General features: G+C 34.7%; 1 protein-coding gene and 1 long non-coding RNA gene across 4 annotated transcripts in view; both read left to right on the forward strand.

Moving 5' to 3' along the window:
- The window catches only part of KPNA5 (karyopherin subunit alpha 5), a 43962-nt gene extending 39331 nt beyond the window's left edge, over positions 1-4631 (forward strand). For all 3 annotated transcript variants that reach the window (XM_025925590.2, XM_086707665.1, XM_086707664.1), the window contains exon 14: positions 1177-4631. In XM_025925590.2, the coding sequence (XP_025781375.1) occupies positions 1177-1364 (188 nt within the window). In that variant the 3' untranslated portion in view covers positions 1365-4631. The remainder of the gene's footprint in view (positions 1-1176) is intronic.
- A 4917-nt stretch (positions 4632-9548) lies between these two features.
- LOC147581173 (uncharacterized) lies at positions 9549-17230 on the forward strand. The gene is made up of 3 exons (XR_015251498.1): positions 9549-10170; positions 10728-10860; positions 15665-17230. It is a non-coding gene; the product is annotated as an uncharacterized LOC147581173 (long non-coding RNA).
- The last annotated feature ends 2993 nt before the right edge of the window (positions 17231-20223 follow it).

Below are 20223 nucleotides of genomic sequence, written 5' to 3' on the forward strand. Positions count from 1 at the left end.
GAAAAGTACCATTGGAATTTTGATATGGATGATATTGAATCTGTAGATTGCTTTGGATAGTGTGGACATTTTAACAGTACTAATTCTTCCAACCCATGAGCACAGAATATCTTTCCATTGATTTGTGTCGTCTTCGGTTTCTTTCATTATAGTTTTCAGTGCACAGGTCTTTTACCTCCTTGGTTAAATGTATTCCTAGGAATTTTATTCATTTTGATGCACTTGTAAATGGGATTATTTTTTAAATTTCACTTTCTAATGGTTTGTTATTAGTTTATAGACATGTAGTAGATTTTTGCACTGTTTTTGTATCCTCCTACTTTACTGAATTCATTGATTAGTTTTAACTATTTTTTTGGTGGAGTCTTTAGGATTTTCTGTTATAAAACCATGTCATCTGCAAATGATGATAGTTTTACTTCTTCCTTTTTGAATTAGATGCCTTTAATTTCTTTTCATTGCATAATTGCTCTGGCTAGTACTTCCAATACTATCCTGTAATAATACAATTGAAGAGGTTCATCTGTAATCAAATGAAAAGATTTTCAGTATCACTGAGACTTGTGTGTAGATTGTTTTTCTTGGAAGCAATGAAATGAAGTGCTATAGATTCTGCTTATCTTGTAAAAATAGACATTTTCAGTTTCACTTATAGGTTGTCCTTTTGGTAAATTATATAATAGATGCGCTGGATTTGCAAATAGTATTCATTCCATATTGGTGTCTTCTGGTTCATTCTCTGAGATAATGTGTGTGTGTTAGTTTGCTCACCTTTTGGTGTGTTTTTGTTTTGATGCTTTCCATTTTTGTGCCTTTTATTTAGCATAATTACTTTGGAAAGGACCTGTGGACTTACATAATCTAAAACTGTCATTTTAAAATTGAGACACTAAATTACAAAGGAACCAAACTATTTGGGCAAAATCACACAGCTAGCAGAGTGAAGACTGTGATGTTTTTACCCCCAGGCCTGTGCTGCTTCCTCATACCGCACTGCCTCATGCTCTCATTCTTAAAGTTTAAGGCATAAATGGTGTTAGCTATCAGTATATGCAAAAATTAGATAAAAATAACAGCCCATTGCTAGTGAACTGACAGATGCTGTGGATTCATTATTTCAGTTCAAATTTATGTTGAAACCTGTGTAACAATTTTCTATATATATGTATATAATAGGTCTGGATAAAATTGAATTTCTGCAAAGCCATGAAAATCAGGAAATTTACCAAAAGGCTTTTGATCTGATTGAACATTACTTTGGTGTAGAAGAAGATGATCCCAACATTGTACCTCAGGTGGATGAAAATGAACAACAGTTCGTGTTTCAGCAGCAGGAAGCACCAATGGAAGGGTTTCAACTTTAACTTGGTGGGGGAAAAATTAATGGCTAAAAAGGGTAGTTTCAGATATCTCTTCTTTGTTACAGTGTCAGTAGGAATGTTTGGTGTGTTTTTACTTAGAACAGAAAAGAAAAAGTTGATGCACTTTTAAAAAGCAAAACAAAAGCTTCCATTCGGATGCAATCTTTTGTTATAGTTTTGTTTTTATTTTGGTGTACCTGTATTTGTGTTTCTGTTGTTTTATCTATTTTTTGTATCTACTTGTGAACAATTAAATACATATAAAATTATTTAATAACTTAAGCTTGAAAAGGAGAACTTTGGTAAAGTATTACATAATGGTTCTGAATTTTTTCTAGCATCTTGGAAACTGCGCATTAGCAGTTTTGCGTTAGCAGAATTGCATTCTGGCAGTAAGTCTGACATGCCCAATCTATTAAATCTACCTCTATCTTGAAGCAAAAACAAAAAAGCTTCAGAAGCATGAAATAGTGTAAAAGCTAAATTAGAATGTGAAAATATCTGTTACCTTAAATTATAAATCACTGTGCTGTAGGTTATACTTTGCAAAAAAAAAAAAAAAGTTACAACAAAAAACCTGTAAAATTTGTTTATAAAACATAGAAGTATTGTACTGATAATCAATTAAAATGTGGCAATTGTGAAGAGAAAAGCTGTTCTTCATGTTGAACACATTAAAATGATTACACAACATTTAAATATTTGTTTTTAACATACAAATGCTATTAATATTATTATATTTTGTATTTTGACCAAATATGCTACCATTTTTGAAATAGTGTTTTATTATTTTTTCACTCTTCATTTTAAAAAGCATCATGATAGAGATGCCATCATGAATCTAAAGTAGTGCTGCATAGCAAAATAATACTGTAATTCTTTCTCTGATTTTTCAGAGCAGTAATTGAAAAGTTTCACTTTCTGTGTAATAATAAACTTGGGTACTTGAATGGCAAAATTATCCTGAAGAAATCACCTTGTTATGTGTTAAATTTTATTACATGCACTTAATGTTTGGACACTAAAGGATGACACTAGTGAAAATTGCTAAGGATTCTTTAATATAGTTGAAATCTGTATTAGAGATTTTTTTTTTCATAATACAGAGAGGGTCATACCGCTGCTTGTTGTAAATCAGTGTATTAGATTACATTTGTAGCAGATCGGTCAGTATAATGTATCTGTTTTACCTATTAACAGCAAAAACCTCTTCAAACTGTGAAGCTTTTAAAAAAAAGTTTCAATGGGAAAATTCTATTTATTTATAGATACATATGTATATGGTGTCTGTGTGTTGTTCTCACAGTGCTGTACTTGTTAGAGCTTTCTAAGCAGATATGGTACTGTTGAACTGCAGTCTTTTCATTTATGGTTATATGCAGGCCATTTACATTTCCAATTATATACCTAAAATACTTATTTAAAAATTAGTATACAACTGTCTTAAGATGGGAACTAAAGCATTTTTGATATGATCCATAGTCTATTCTGTAAAGAAAGATTTCATTTATGATAGCGTTTATAATGTTTCTGCTGGAAATCAGAGGCATGTTACAAGAAGAAAATGTATATAGGAGTACTTTTAAAACTTAGTATGACACTTTGTAAATTATGTATCATGAAACCGTGCTTTTGGCAAGACACTTAAAACCTACAGATATAAAATACAGGTTTAAATGGTGTCCATAATGCTGACTGTATCTGCCAAACCTCTTTTATATATTGTTAAGTAGAGGATTGTATCTGTGCCCTTTTTATTGTGGTGGAAGTTATAAAGTTGAGTAAAAAAAGGTTTTTGTTGTTGTTGTGTTATGTGTATTCAAAAGAACAGGGTAGTTATATCAAAGATTACCAAATTGATGGTGAATTTATGAGGTAAACTCTTTGTGGTACAGATGGTTCTAAGTATCAGGTGACAGGGTATTCCACTCTTTGTAATCAACCGAAGTTAATAATGCAGTATAATTCATAAACTAACCAGCTGTGCCTGCTTTTATTTTGAGGACCCTGTAGTCATATTAATGAATATCAGAGTCAAGTCTTTCAAACAAAGTAGTTCTTATGAAAGGAAACATAATATATGTGTGTGTACACACCCTCACACATAAGATGATTTTTGAGGGGGCAATTTTTAAATTTTGCCAGTGAAACCTTATATCTCTGAATACAGAATATGACCATATTATAAGCATCTAAATATAAAATTATATTTAGATCTGTTACTTGGATAATTAATTTGATTAGATTTGAATGCAAGGAGTAGTAGCTAATAGTTGGGACCAGCTATTGACATGGTGATGACTTTATTGAACCAAGACTAGCAAATACTTTGTTATTAGAATTTTTTAATATATGTCAACTCCTTTCAAATATAATTTTTAAAATGCTTCAAAATATATTTTCATTAGTATTCACTGATCTTTATGGAAAAAAAAATTGACTTTCTTTCCTAATAAGACTTCTTATATTTAAATCCAAGAGAAACTGTGCCAAAAAAAAAAAAAAAATTAAAACATGTTATAAAGGGGAATGCATACAACATTAATGCAAAAAAACAAGAAAATACTTGAAAGAGCCTTTTACATTGATTTAATTAAATTCATTGTTTCATTTTGTCTGAATTTGAATTTTTACTAGTTAATCTATGCAATTATGCTTACTTGTTTTATATTTGTAAGTATTTGACTCACTAGCCTGGTGTTTTTAAACAAGTTTTATTTTGAAAGGTGTTCCTAGAACTTAATTTTTAATGTCATTTTGTTCACTTACTGGTAGCACCAGAACAAAAAGCTGGAAAAACAAAAAAAAAATCTGCTGGCACAGAAATAATATCATTTGGTAACTGTAAAACTTACTTGCAAGATAAAGGTTGATTTGTTGAATAAAAGACTAAAAGAAACATTACCTTTGCCTTCATATTTTTTCTTAAGAAGGAGCATTATGGAAAAGGTAACTACTACAAAGTCTAGTGAGTTTTTGTTGCTGTTCTGAATTCGGCAATCTCCTGGCTGCTTGTGAAACTGAAATCAAAGTAATTGTTAACCTTTACTCTTTTAGTTCATAGCATTACTGTTTTATGAAATGTGACATATTAGGAGACAGTGTGCTAGGGCTCTAAAAGGATAATGTGTCTTTAAATTCTGACTGGGGTGTGGGATGAAGGGAGGATATTCTTGTCTAACTAAATAAACCAACATTTGAGCAGTATGCAATATTATGAAATGTTACAGCACTATATTAAAAATAATAAAATACTATTTTACAATTGCAGTTATATAAATGTGTCTATTTTATTTGTTCTTACTGATGCTATTGTATTCTTATTGGAGCAAAAACAGATGCCCTCATGATTATAATTCCATCTACTTTATAAAAACCATTAAGAATGTTGTTTGTAACCTATCTGATAAGGCAGTATGTTGCCTTTATTTTAGAACTTACATATTCTGCTATACATTAGATGTGTCTTTGTATTTCAAGCTTTGGTAGTTTCACGTGTTTTGAGATTATTTTTTTCCTTTTCTGTTATTTTAATGCAATACTGTGCATTTATTTAAGGGGAAGAGTTTTAAACCAGATAAATAGAAATTGGAGGGAATGTCCAGTTTAACTTTCTTAATGTACTCTGGGACACATGGTCCACACCGTAGCCAAGCCTAAGCCTCCCTAGTTTAGAGCTTTTGTTTGCTGCTGCTGCTTGTCTCTTTGCCTGGCTTCATTTCTTTCAGTATTTGAAACTATGTTAATCACAGAGTAGCGAAAGGAATTGGATCGGTTATATTTAGGGTACCTTACTTTCAGTAAGGCAGTCTGCAATTTTAGTGGCAAATGAATTTCTGAAAGTGCAATGTAGAGGTCAAACAATAGACTGTGCCATTCCCTTCCCAGAAATTCCTAAGTATATCCTTTAATGATGTGTTTGGTCAATTTAATGTACGTTCTTTGATTTTCTTTTCATTCATATTTGAAGAGTTGACTAAGTTCAGTGAGTACATGATTCCCTGCTTTTAGCACATCAAATAAATTTTATATTTCAGTAGTTTAAGTTTTAGGAGACCTTTACATCATATCGTTATTATTAGCACTTTAACATTCCAATTTTCCATTTTGTTATGAAATAAAACTTTGAAATAATCGTACTAGCTGGAAAGCACCACCAGAACTAAAATGTTGATTGGGGGCAACCCCACCAAATAAACAACTTGGAATGCTCAGTAGTTAATGCACAACCATTTTATTTATTTATTTTTTTTAATTTTTTTTTTCAACGTTTATTTTTGGGACAGAGAGAGACAGAGCATGAACGGGGGAGGGGCAGAGAGAGAGGGAGACACAGAATCGGAAACAGGCTCCAGGCTCTGAGCCATCAGCCCAGAGCCCGACGCGGGTCTCGAACTCACGGACCGCGAGATCGTGACCTGGCTGAAGTCGGACGCTCAACCGACTGCGCCACCCAGGCGCCCCAATGCACAACCATTTTAATTTGGAGACAGTAGGCAGTTTGATGTGTAATGCCCAAAAGTGCCTACTATTTAAACATTGAGTGTTTTACTACTGTTACTCAACACAGTGTTGGAAGTCCTAGCCTCAGCAATCAGAGAACAAAAAGAAAAGGCCTCCAAATGAGCAAGGCGGAAGTCAAACTCTTCACAGATGACATGATATGCTATGTGGAAAACCCAAAAGACTCCATCAAAAAACTGCTGGAACTGATAGATGAATTCAGCAACATTGCAGGATATAAAATCAATGTACAGAAATCAGTTGCATTTCTATACACTAATAATGGAGCAGCAGAAAGAGAAATCAAGGAATCAATGCCATTTACAATTGCACCAAAAAAACATAAAATACCTAAGAGGTGAAAACCCATTAAATACCAAAGAGGTGAAAAATCTATACACTGAAAACTGTAGAAAGCTTGTGAAAGAAATTGAAGACACACAAAAAGGAAAACATTCCATTCTAATGGATTGGAAGAACAAATATTGTTAAAATGTTGATACTACCCAAAGCAATCTACATATTCAATGCAATCCCTATCAAAATATCACCAACATTCTTCACAGAGCCAGAACAAACAATTCTAAAATTTGTATGGAACCAGAAAAGACCCGGAATAGCCAAAGTAATGTTGAAAACAAAAAACAAAAACAAAGCTAGAGACATGACAATTCCAGACTTCAAGCTGTATTACAAAGCTATAATCATGACAAGTATGGTACTGGCACAAGAACAGATACATAGATCAGTGGAACAGAATAGAGAGCCTAGAAATGGGTCCACAAACATATGGCCAACTAACGTTTGACAAAGCAGGAAAGAATAGTCAGTGGAAAAAAAGACAGTCTCTTCAGCAAATGGTGGTGAGAAAACTGGACAGCGACATGCGGAAGAATGAACCTGGACCACTTTCTTACACCATACACAAAAATAAACTCAAAACGGACGAAAGACCTAAACCTTAGGAAGCCATCAAAATCCCAGAGTTGAAAATAGGCAACAACCTCTTTGACCTCGACCACAGCAAATTCTTACTCAGCATGTCTCCGGAGGCAAGGGAAACAGAAACAAAAATGAACTTTTGGGGCCTCATCAAGATAAAAAGCTTCTGAACAGCAAAGGAAACAATCATAAAAACTAAAAGGCAACCAATGGAATGGGAGAAGGTATTTGCAAATGACATATCAGATAAAGGGGTAGTATCCAGAATCTATAAAGAACTTGTCAAACTCCACACCCAAAGACCAAATAATCCAGTGAAGAAATGGACAAAAGACATGAATAGACACTTTTCCAAAGAAGACATCTAGATGGCTAACAGGCGCATGATAAGATGCTCAACATCGCTCATCATCAGGGAAATACAAATCAAAACCACAATGAGATGCCACCTCACACCTGTCACAATGGCTAAAATTAACTCAGGTAACAACAGATATTGGTGAGGATGCGGAGAAAGAGGCACCCTTTTGCGCACTCCTGGTAAGAATGCAAACTGGTGCAGCCACTCTGGAAAACAGTATGGAGCTTCCTCAAAAAAATTAAAAATAGAACTGCCCTACGACCCAGCAATTGCACTATGAGGTATTTAACCAAAGAATACAAAAAGGCTTATTTGAAGGGGCACATGCACCCCAGTGTTTATAGAAGTGCTATCAACAATATCCAAATTATGGAAAGAGCCCAAATGTCCATTGACTGATGAATTGATAAAGAACACGAGGTATATGTATACAATGGAATATTACTCGACAATCAAAATGAATAAAATCTTACCATTTGCAACAGCATGGATGGACTAGAGTACGTTATGCTAAGCGAAATTAGCCAGATAAAGATAAATATCATATGATTTCACTAGTATGTGGAATTTGAGAAACAAAACAGACGAACATAGGGGAAGGGAAGCAAAAATAAGAAAAAAACAGGGAGACAACCCATAAATGTTCTCTTAAATATAGAGAACAAACTGAGGGCTGCTGGTGGAATATTGAGTGGGGGGATGATGGGCTAAATGGGTGATAGGCATTAAGGAGGACACTTGTTGGGATGAGCACTGGGTGTTATGTGTGCCTTCGTTTTTTTATGTCATGTTTATGTATACCTAAAATATATAGTTTCACTTCCCTGTTTTTGAAATGTATAAAATGGAATATTTTATATATTCTATGATTTTTTAGCTCAATGTTAACAATTTTTGAGATACATCCATATATACATATACCTATGGTTCTTTTTCTTTGCTGTATACTATTGCATTTTGTGACTACATCATGATTATCTGGTAAGGCAAGTCTTCTGTTTTTCAGGATTGTCATAGCTCTTTGCATTTCCACATAAAGAATTCACTTCTTAAATTCTGTGAAAAGCCCCATAGGGATTTTGGCTGAAATTGCATTTAATCTAGAGGACAATTTTGGAGGAGTTAACATCTTAATTATACTTTTACTACTCATTAGCAAGTTATAGCTTACCATTTACTTAGAGCTTCCTTGCTGTATTTCAAAAATCTTTTTTTCAGTTTTCTTCACAAAAATCATTCACATCTTTTAAGTTTACTCCTGGGTAGGACCCTCATGTTTTTCATTGTTGTAAAGCATTTCTTGTTAACTAAAAATTTCCAAATTGTTCCTGGGGTATAGAACTCCAATTGAATTTTGCATATTAATCATATCTAACAACCTTGCTAAATTAGTTCCAATTTGTAGATGATTTTCGGGTTTTGTAGATAATATTAACTGTAATGACATTCATTTCAAATCCTTGTTTCTGTTTCTTGTTGCATTAAGTTATGACCTCTAGTATGATATTGATTAGAAGTAATAGTAGCAGGCATTTTAAACTTGTTATTATTTTCTTAAATGCATTTAATGTTTCACCACTGATGATGTAGTAGGTGAAGTTTGTATTTGGAGATTCTGTGTTATCAAATTTGCCCACTCCTTAAAATCAATACCCCTGACATTTTCATGGTCATTTGTGGACATTGTGCATAGTGGTGAAAAAATCGAGTCACCCAGGACACATGTTCCCAGCTGAGGTTGAACAAAGCAATGCTCTGCTCTCTTATTTCAGCCTTCATACTACAAACAGCTATCCTTTCATGACCTATTTAGTGCCATGTGTCTTGTGTTTTTTTGTTGTTGTTGATTTTGCTGCTTAAAATGGCCTCCAAGTATATTGCTGAAGTGCTGTCTAGTGCTCCTAAGTGCAAGAAAACAGTGTGACTGCTTTTTATTTATTTATTTATTTATTTATTTATTTATTTATTTATGTGACTGATGTGTCTTTTTTTTTTTTTTTTTTGAGAGAGAGAGGGCACAAGTGAGGGAGGGGCAGAGAGAGGAAGAGAAAGAATCCCATGAGGGGCAGAGAGAGAGAGAGGAAGAGACAAAGAAGTGGGACTCACCCCAAAGCAGGGCTGGAGCTCACGAGCTCACCTGATGCAGGTCTCGAGCTCCCCCAAGTGGGACTCACAAACTGTGAGATCATGACCTGAGCAGAAGTCAGATGCTTAACCAACTGAGCCACCCAGTAGCCCCTTGTGAGTGATGTGTCTTAACAGAAAACACATTTGTTAGTTACACTTTGTTGAGGCATGAGTTACAATTCTGTAGGCTGTGAGTTCAATGTTAATGAATCATATATATATATAGTTTTTAAAGAGAAACACCTATAGAATAGGGTGTGTATTGTTTGGTTGACAAACATATTACCAGAGGTTCACAGGAACCTAACCCTGTATTTCCCCTAGGAGTAATGATTCAATACTTGCTAATTCAGTGTTTGCAGCAACTTTATACAACAACTACCATGAATAATGATAACTGACTGTATGTTTTTTGTAGATAACTTCCATCAGATCTAAAATGTACTCTTTTTTCCCTAATGTAAGGTTTTTATTTTATTCTGTTTTTAACCTGAATGGAGTTGAAATTCATCCAATTTTTCTCTGCATCGTGAATAAACCTATGGCTTTCCACTGTTAATATGTTGAAAAATAGACTTTCCAGTATTGAATCTATTTTAAGATGTACCCAATGTGTCAGTTATCATTTTATTGCTTTTAAGCTCCAAATGCACCCTTCCACAACCTACTTTTTGATATTGGTCCAGGACCTCGTAAACATTTCTCCTTTGTCGGTAGAAGGCCCTGGAGGGACACTGAAGGAGGAAAAAGTTTCATGACCTATTCCTAGTTTGCTTTTCCTAGCTTTTGTTCCTATGATGCTCAGCCACTGTGCAGAAGACTACAGCGGCTCACCTCCAGCCTAGTGTCAGTGCTACTTCTGCTGGCAGCTTCCTGGTGAGTTTCATTGGCACCTCTAGTCCGCTTCCCAACCAGTTCAGTGGCACTCTCACAGGCAGCCCACTGGAGACTTACCCCAGTGACCCACCTCGTTTTCTAGCAAGTTGCACAGGCTCCCAGTAGGGGGTGTCCCAGCTAGTTTCACTGGTGCCCCAGCAGGCTTGCAGGGAGCCTTGCAGGCATCCCAGTGGGCAACTTCTCAGTGAAATTAAATAGCCCTTGGAAGCAACTTTCTAGGGAGCTCCTCCAGCACCCCTTGAGAGCAACTTACTGGTTAGTTTTGTTGGCACCTCAGTGGACAGTTTTCTGCTTGCCAGCCTCAGCCTGAGACACCCAAAGAACTTTTCTGCCATCCAGTAATGCTACATACCAATGAGGTCCAAATCTTAGCCTTGCTGGAGGGAGACCTATTCCAAATTGATTACTTCCTTGGATACTGACTTTGCCTCAGACATAGTGGCTGTTCCCTACATATTCTTTTATCAGACTTCTCTTTACCAGGAGTAGCCAATCCCTCATTACTAATCTCTTTACATTAAATTGTCCCTGTTCAGTTTTAGGTGCTGACAGCACTCTGGCAACCATGTGAACATTCCTAAAACACACAAGTGACACAGTACAAGAAAGGCAAAGATTCTCTTTGTGCCCAGGGAAAGCAGCGTTATGACGGGAAGCAGAGTGGCTATGGTAGGTAGACTAAGCCAATTTTCCGGAAAAATTATGAAACTACAAAGAAGATTGTGCTGAGGCTTGAATGTGCTTAGCCCAACTGCAGATCTAAGAGAATGCTGGCTATTAAGAGATGCAAACATTTTGAACTGAGAGGAGATGAGAAGAGAAAGGACCGAGCGATCTAGTTCTAAGCTTCATATTTTGCTATATTATGAAGACAATAAAATCTTGATGTAATGTTCACCTCAAAAATTTTTCCTGTTCAGGTATCAAGGACATGCTATTTTCTTTTAAAAAAAAGTTTTATTTGAGATATTCACCTACATACCATACAATGTATCCACTTAGAGTATACAATTCAGTGGTTTCTATATTCATACAGATGTGTAACTATCACCATAATCAATTGTAGAACATTTTATTTTGTGACTCACTTCTTTCACTTAGCATAAATGTTTTCAGTGTTTAGTCCATGTTGTAGCATATATTGATATTTCATTCCTTTTTTATTACTGAATAATATTCCATTGTATGGATATAACACATTTTATTTATCCATTCATTGGTTGATGGACATTTGGGTTATTTCCACATTTTGGTTATCATGAATTGTCCCCTTTATCCAATAACCCTCTATGTTTGGTAATATTCTTCGCTCTGAAATCTACTTTGATATTAATATAGCCACTCTTACTTACTTTTGTTTTAGCATAGTATATCTTTTCCATCTTTTTACTTTTAATCAATTTCCTCCTTTATAAAGTGGGTTTCTTGTACTTATCTACTAATCCAAGATATGGATTTTGCTTTTTTATTCTGAGAATCTCTGCATTTTCATTGGAGTGTTTATAAATCATTAACAATTATCATGATTATTGATTTAATTTAGACCTAACTATTTGCTTTTTGTCCCTTTTTCTTTTCTGGTCTGCTTTTGCTTTTTCTACACAGTTTTGGATTAGCTAGGTATTTTTTAGTTTTCCATTTCATCTCCTTTGTTGACTTATTAGCTGTAACTCTTTAATATTTATTTTTCATTTTTTATTGGTTGCTTTATAAAGGATTTAAAATAGCCATTTTTCACTCTGGCTACTTTCAAGTAATACAGAAGCATATAACATATAACACTGTACTTTTGAGCACTTGAGATGTGGTAGTACCACTGAGAAATCGAATTTTTAATGTTATTTTATTTTAATAAAGTTAAAAATAAAAACTGATAACTTTACTTGGTTATTAGAAAACCTAAGTATATTTGGCACAACTTAGGTATGAGAATTTTTGTTTTGACTATACATTTTATGAAGTGTAAATATAGACTATTTACAATCAAAATTTAGTTTTTGAACTGAGATGTAAAATCCATGTTGGGTCTCAAAGATTTAAAAAGGAAAAAGTAATATAAAATATCTTATTAATTATTTTTATATTATGGTTACTTGCTAAAATACTATTTTGAACATACTGAGTTAAATTCCATTAAAATTCATTTTACTGATTATTTTTACTTTTTAACATGGCTATTAGAAAATTATAAATTTCCTATGTGGTGTTATTTTTCTGTTTGACAACACTGGTATAAGCAGCTTGAGTACAGTATACTTCCGTTGTCTCCTTCTCTGCCTTTGTCCTGTTGTCATACATTTTTCTTCTCTATATGTCATAAACTCCCTAATACATTTATTGTTTAGCCATAAATTTTTGCTTTAGTCAACTATTCTTAAATTTTTTTTAATGTTTATTTCTTTTTGAGAGAGACAGAGACAGAATGTGAGTGGGTTAGGGGCAGAGAGAGAGGGAGACACAGAATCCGAAGCAGGCTCCAGGCTCCGAGCCATCAGCACAGAGCCCGATGCGGGGCTCGAACTCACAGAGCTGTGAGATCATGATCTAGCCGAAGTCAGACGCTGAACTGACTGAGCCACCCAGGCACCCCTTTAGTCAACTATACTTAAAGGAGGTTTAAAAATGTATGAAGTTTTTTATATTTGCCTGCATAGTTACCATTCCTAGTGCTCTTCAATTCTTTGTGTAGATGTAGATTTCTATCTGGTATCATTTTCCTTCTACATGAAGGACTTTAACATTTTTGTATTATAAGTTTGCTAGTGGTGAATACATCAGCTTTTGTATGCCTGAGTAAGTCCTTACTTCATCTTCATTTTTGAAGATTTTTGTTGGATGTAGAATTTTAAAAACATTTTTTTCCCTTTAAGATGTTGCTCCAGTGTCTTCTGACTTGCCTTTACCTGATAAGAATTTTGCTGTCATTCTTATCTTTGTTCCTTTGTTAGTAATGTTAACTTTTTCTTTGACTGCTTTAACATTTTTTTCTTCATCACTGATCTTAAGCAATTTGATTATGATGTGTTTTTGTTTGCCTTTTTTCATGTTTCTTGTTCTTGCAGTTAGCTGAGCTTCTTGGGTTTTTGAGTTTATAGTTTTCATCAAGTTTGGAAACATTTCAACTCATTTCTTGCAATATTTTTTCAATTCCAATTCCATTTGTATTAGGCTGCTCAAAATAGTCATACCTCTAATACTGATGCTTTGTTCATGTCTCTCTCTCTCTGTGTGTTTCATTTTGGATAGTTTTCATTGCTTTGTCTTTTTTTTTTTTTTCCTCTGCCTTTTATTTATTTATTTATTTTTTTAACATTTTTATTTATTTTTGAGACAGAGAGAGACAGAGCATGAATGGGGGAGGGGCAGAGAGAGAAGGAGACACAGAATCGGAAGCAGGCTCCAGGCTCTGAGCCATCAGCCCAGAGCCCGACGCGAGACTCGAACTCACGGACCGTGAGATCGTGACCTGAGCCGAAGTCGGATGCTTAACCGACTGAGCCACCCAGGTGCCCCTTCATTGCTTTGTCTTTGAAGCCACTAATCTTGTCTTCTGTTGTATCTAATTTGCTCTTAATTCCATTAGTGTATTTTTCATGTCAGACTTTGTATATTTCCTCTTTAACAGTTCTACTTGGGTCTGTTTCATATCTCCCATATTTCTTCTTATGCTCAAGCTTTTCTGTACTGTGTTGAACACAGCAGGTATGATTATAGCTGAAACGTTGTACTTATCTGCTAATTCTAATGTGCTCTGTTTTTGTTTTTCTTCTTTTTCTTCATTATGGTTTATATTTTCCATTTGCATGCATTCTTTTCATGTCTGGTAATTTTGTGCTGGAAACCAGGCATTGTGAATTTTACTTTTTTGGCTATTAGATAAGGATTTCCTGCATATATTCTTAAGCTTTGTCATTGGACACAATGAAGTTACTTGAAGACACTTTGATCCTTTACAGTCTTGCTTTTAAACTTTGTAAGGCAAGCACAGAACAGCCTTTATTTTATTCCTGAGGCAATATCATTCTGAGTACTCTGCTAGTCTGCCAAATATGAGAGTTTTTAGTTGGGCCAGTGGAACTCAAACCATTCTTGGCCATGTGTAAGCTCCAAACAAAAAATTGTTTCTCCTTATTCTTTCAACTGGTTCTTTTCATGACCATGGGTAGTGGTCACTCAGCTCAGGTGTCTAGAGTTCTCTGCACAGCTTTATCATTTTGGTTCCCTACCCTGTGAAATCTAATTGTCTTATCTTCCCTGGCTTCCTGACCCTTCTCTTCAACTCTGAGAAAATTCTAGGCTCCACCTAGGTTTCCTGTCCACACCCTGCAGTCTTGAAACTCTCTAGGCAGTAAAGTGGAACAATTACAGAGCCCAACTAACTTATTTTCTCTTTTTCACGGATCACTGCCCTTCATTGCCTGATGTCCAATGTCTGGAAACTGTTGTTTCATGTTTTTGTGCAATTTTTCAGTTGTTTCAGGCAGGAGAGTATATCTTATTCCTGTTACTCCATTTTGGCCAGAGCACAAGATGGCATACCAATTCATAATGTTCTTTTTAAAATCCTGGCTTTAATCCCTGTTATCATTTCTAAACTGTTTTCTTGTACCTTTTATCTCTTATCTTGACGACTCTGCCAAATTCAGTTACATCAACCCTCTATATTCTATGTTTTAATTTACTTCATTAGTTTCTGCTGTTTTATAATTTCCAATCTTTTATTCCCTTTGGGTGTATTCTATATTTCTGTTTCTAATTTCTTAGGGATGTTTAACACATTTGTTATAAACCTTTCATTCCTAAGAAATGCATATTGAGGCTATTAATTTACTTTGAATTACCACTTCAGCTGCATTTCACAGTTTTGATACATAGCTTTTTCTTATCATTCAATTCTAAGCATTTTTAAACTTCTACTATGATTTATTCTTTGATCTGTGAATCATTTAGAAATGTTTTAAAATCCTCAAACTTTAAAAAAATTGTGACAATAAATGAACAAATAAGTAAACAAAAACATTATGCCATTAATTTCTAAGTTGGGATAGGATTACTCTTATAGTTTAACAGTTGATGAAATGTGCTTTATGTTTTAGTATATGCTGTTTTAGTGAATGTTTCATGCATGCTAGAAAAGAATGTATATTATTAATTGATTCACATTTTTAATATATTTACGAGTCAGTGAAATTTGTCAATTTCTAAGAAAGATATGTAAATTTCCCAAGATAATGGTGGGTTTGTCCACTTTTTCCTTGTAGTTCTGGCAATTTTTTATGTATTTAGATGCTGCATTACTTTGTGCATACAAATTTATAATTGGTATATTTTTCAAGTTCAAATGAGAATTGGTAAATTTATGTGCCAAAAGAACAGAATAGTTATTACAAAATGTTAGTTTCAGATTATGTGATAACTGAATTTGAATAAAACAAACTAGTTGAAACTTAGCTGAAAATATTTTATTTTTCAGCTGTTGTGGGAACAATGGACCTTACTGCTGAAGGCTGAAGATACAGAAGCCCCATTATGCCAAGATGAAAATGTGATCACAGTGAAGGTTCAATCACAGCTTTTCGTGGTGAAATCTACACCAGCGCACTAGAGAATGGCCACTATCCAAAAAGGCAGCCAGTAGATAGAATGAAAGAGTACAAAACCTTTGGTCTAGGATTTACTAATGTTAAAAAGAAAAATAGATGACAGTGAACAGGTTGGTTAATAAAATGATGTAACTAAAACCAAGCAGAAAACAACAGAAGAAACCCTGTTCTCAATCCCTGTTCTAGGTAACTTCACTGTAAACATCTTTGGTGAAAGCAGTTTCCCTTCAGACTTTTCACAGCACAACTAATGGGCTGTCAGCAATTTTGCCTTAAACGGTAGAATAACTGGTTGATAGTTTGGTTTCATTCTCTATTGACCAATCAACCACGTTTGGCAAAGTTAAAGTATTGAAGCTAGATGTCCATTTGTTTTCATTTCTCCATTGACAAAATCCCCATCTTTGTATTCTATATATCTTAGTCCTCATAATGGTCTATACGTATTCTGTTGTTTTAGTTGTGTACTTTGTATACAGTATATTACTGCTTTCAATACATTCTGCATATCTTTGTCTTCTCTTACCAGAGTTTCTTTTCTTTATTCTGACTACTGATATATCTGGATTCATTTTGACCATGTTATTTTGTTCTGTTTCCCCTTTTTTTTCTTTCCCTTTTTCTCTTTTCTCCCCCCTTTTTACCTTTTGATTAATTTCATTCATCTATTTTTTAAGAACCTACCTGTTTGAGAGTTCGTATTTTCCTGTTACCCTAGGAATCTTAACATATATATTTAACTTAACAAAAATCTAAATAGTTTTGCATTCCTGTCAATCAATGCAAGAACCCTACTCCTCTACAATTTATAAGGTAGTTTTTTTTTCTTTCTGAGCCAGAAGTTAGATATTTTTAGGATGTACCATCAATTTTTACTTTAAGTATTTTTACTTTTTTTTCTTTTTCATCCATTCCTTCTTGAAGCTTAGACCCTCCACTGGAGATTGCTTTCCACATTCTTGTCCTTCACACATAGCCTCTTAGCTCACTTATTCATTTTCTGATATGGCCAGATATCCCAGGATCATCTTATATATTTCCTGTACCACATCTGGGATCAGCCATTTCCCTAAGGAGGACTCGTTTCTGTTAGTATGAAATGATATTTGGAAATCAAGATCTGTGTGCTAGGAGCATACAACTACTTGGTTGCCCATTGCTAACTAGGCCTTTTCAATGTACAGACCTAGGAAAAAATGTATTTTTTAATTACTTATGCTTAATCAATGTATATGAAGTTTTATTACCAATATCAATATTATTGTTAATAATATGCTTACTGAAAACAGGGGTTTGGTTTTTGGGTGGAGGAGGAGACTTCTTTTTAAAGGTCAAATATATCCCACTAGAGATTTTTAAAAAACACTTGAAATATTTACTCTCCATGTGCCAACTTGATACACAAGTTTATTCATTTGATTTTACTTTTAAAAGTTGATTGCAGGGGCGCCTGGGTGGCGCAGTCGGTTAAGCGTCCGACTTCAGCCAGGTCACGATCTCGCGGTCCGTGAGTTCGAGCCCCGCGTCAGGCTCTGGGCTGATGGCTCAGAGCCTGGAGCCTGTTTCCGATTCTGTGTCTCCCTCTCTCTCTGCCCCTCCCCCGTTCATGCTCTGTCTCTCTCTGTCCCAAAAATAAATAAACGTTGAAAAAAAAAAATAAAATAAAAGTTGATTGCCTTTTTTAAAGAACATAATGTTTTTATCATTATGTGAGACATCCATACTGTCTAAAGTAAAATATATAAAACAAGATATATTCAGAAAAGTTTAGCTTCTATCACTGTCCTCTCCAACATATTTCCTTCCTTGTCCTATAGGTCACATTAAAAGTATTTTTTTCAGTTTACCTTTCCATTTTTTTAATGTTTATTTATTTTGAGAGAGAGAAAGGGAGAAAGTGCATGCAGTGGGAGAGGGGCAGAGAGAGAAGGAGAGAAAGACTCCCAAACAGGCTTCACGCTATCAGCACAGACCCTGACATGGGGCTTGATCCCACAACCATGAGATCATGACTTGAGCTGAAATCAAGAGTTGGATGCTTAACTGACTGAGCTACCCAAGCACCCCAATCCTTCCATTTTTTAATGTAAAAATACATTTACATATTTCCTCCCTTTATTAAACAATAGCATAGCACACATGCTTTTCTCTAATGCACTTTTTTCACTCAAGTATATTCTGTAGCTCATGACATAGCAGAATACAGAGCTCTTCATGCTTTACTGTACCAGCATAGTACTCCATTGTGTGGACATACCATTATTTGTTCAATTAACCCCTTAGACATTTAAATTGTTTTCAGTCTTTGCCACTGTAAAGAGTGTGGCAATGAATAACACTGTGAATTTCTAGCTCAATAAATATATATGCAATGTTGCTAGATATTGTCATATTTCCCTTGTGAGGACTTCCTTTCTCACTACCTTGGAAACATAGGATGTTGTTCAAGTCACTTTTCTTAAAAGCAGCTTTATTGTGGTATAATTTCTATACCATAAAATTCACCCATTTAAGTGTAAGGTTGCGTTTTCATAAATTTACACAGTTGTGCATTACTACAATCAGTTTTAGAACACTTTTATCACCTCAAAAGCTTCTGTTGTGTGCTATTTTAGCCAAATATTTGGTATGGGTTTATTGGTGGGTGGGCATAACACAGATGGCCTAAATTCTGACCCCAAATACATATGATAAACTTTTGGTTAGGGTTTTTTTTTTTTTTTAAGTTTTATTTATTTTGAGAGGGGCAAAGACAGCACATGTGGGGGAGGTGCAGAGAGAGAGACAGAGAGATTGAGAGACAGAGAGAGAGAGAGAGAGAGAGAGAGAGAGAGAGAGAGATTCCCAAGCAGGCTCCATGCTGCCAGCACAGAGCCCAATGCAGGGTCTGAACTCACGAAATGGAGAGATCATGACTTGAGCCAAAATCAAGAGTTGGACGCTTAACTGCCTGAGCCACCCAGGTGCCCCTTGGTCAGATATTCTTTAAGGACTTTTTTTCCTACTTTTCATTTAGATCTAAAGATAATACATAAGTTTCTCTCCTGTCTCTCATTTTCTCTTCTCCTCTCTTGGAGGCACTGTGATAGTTGATTTTATGTGTCAATTTGAGTAGGTTAAAGTATCTAATTATCTAATTAAACGCTCATCTAAATGTTGCCATGAAGGTATTCTGGAGAGGGGGTTAACATCTATAGCCAGTTGACTTTAAGTAAAGAAGATATCTTCAGTAGTCTGACTGGGCCTCATCCAATCAGTTGAAAGAACCGCAGAGCATACATAACTGAAGTCTCCCGAGGAAGAAAAAACTACTTTTGGACTGTAGCCTCAGTTCCTGCCAGAGAGCTCCCAGCCTGTTGGTCTGCTCTACAAATTTCTGATTTGCTAGTGCCACAAACCTGTAAACCAATCCTTTAAATAAATCTCTCTCTCTCCCTCTCTGTGTGTGTGTATGTGTGTATGTATGTACGTATACACACACACACACACACACACACACATAGACATAATATGCAGTAAATGAAATTATACTGTTTCAACTACCTAAGTTTATGACTAAAAATTATAGATTCCAAATGAAAATTATGTGAGGAGGAGATATATAATTTTAAAGTTGTTTTAGAGCTTACTCAAACAACTTTGAAGGCCATTGATTGACATGCAATTTTTCTTCTTTAATGTCTTTGTCTCTTTAAATTACTTACACAATTACTGTTTTGGTATTTTTGTCATTTTAGAATAGATTTTGAAATTAATAGTTCTTAGTTTATAAAACTTTTCAAACTTATTTTATCTAATTGCGGGGAATAATGTGAAAAGATTAACCAGAGGTATTATCCAATTACCAAATAGAGTGGAACTTTGGTTGAAAATTCGCTTAGATTTCCAAAGAACCCTTAGTGAGCAACATACACAGAGTGCTCAGTTTAGGCTTATCTGTGATGGCCAAAGACTGGACCAAATATCCAGATAAACTATGGCATATTCATACAATGGAAAACTATAACAAAATGAAAATGAATAAACTCATGGTATACAAAATTTTTGGATTGATCTCACAACATAATGTTGAATATCAGGATCCACCTTCACAAGTGCATATTGTGTAATTCTACTTATATAAAGTTCAAAACCAAGCAAAACTAATCTGTGGTGATAAAACTCACAACAATGGTTACCTTGGGAGGGTGATGACTCACAGGGGGGCAGAAAGGAGGTTTCTGGGGTACTACTTGTGTTCTGCATCCTGACCTGAGCAGTGATTATGCAGGTGTGTCCATTATGTAAATATATATCAGACTGTATACACTTTTGTGCACTTTTCTGAATATAGTTATACTTTAATACAAATTTTCCTAAAGAGTAAAAATAAAAAAGACTTTGTGCTTCTTTGCACCAAATAAAACCATGGCAATTATCTTCTTAAATA

This window comes from Puma concolor, chromosome B2, assembly GCF_028749965.1.
Source record: "Puma concolor isolate L17-30 chromosome B2, mPumCon1.1.hap2, whole genome shotgun sequence".
NCBI lineage: Eukaryota > Metazoa > Chordata > Mammalia > Carnivora > Felidae > Puma > Puma concolor.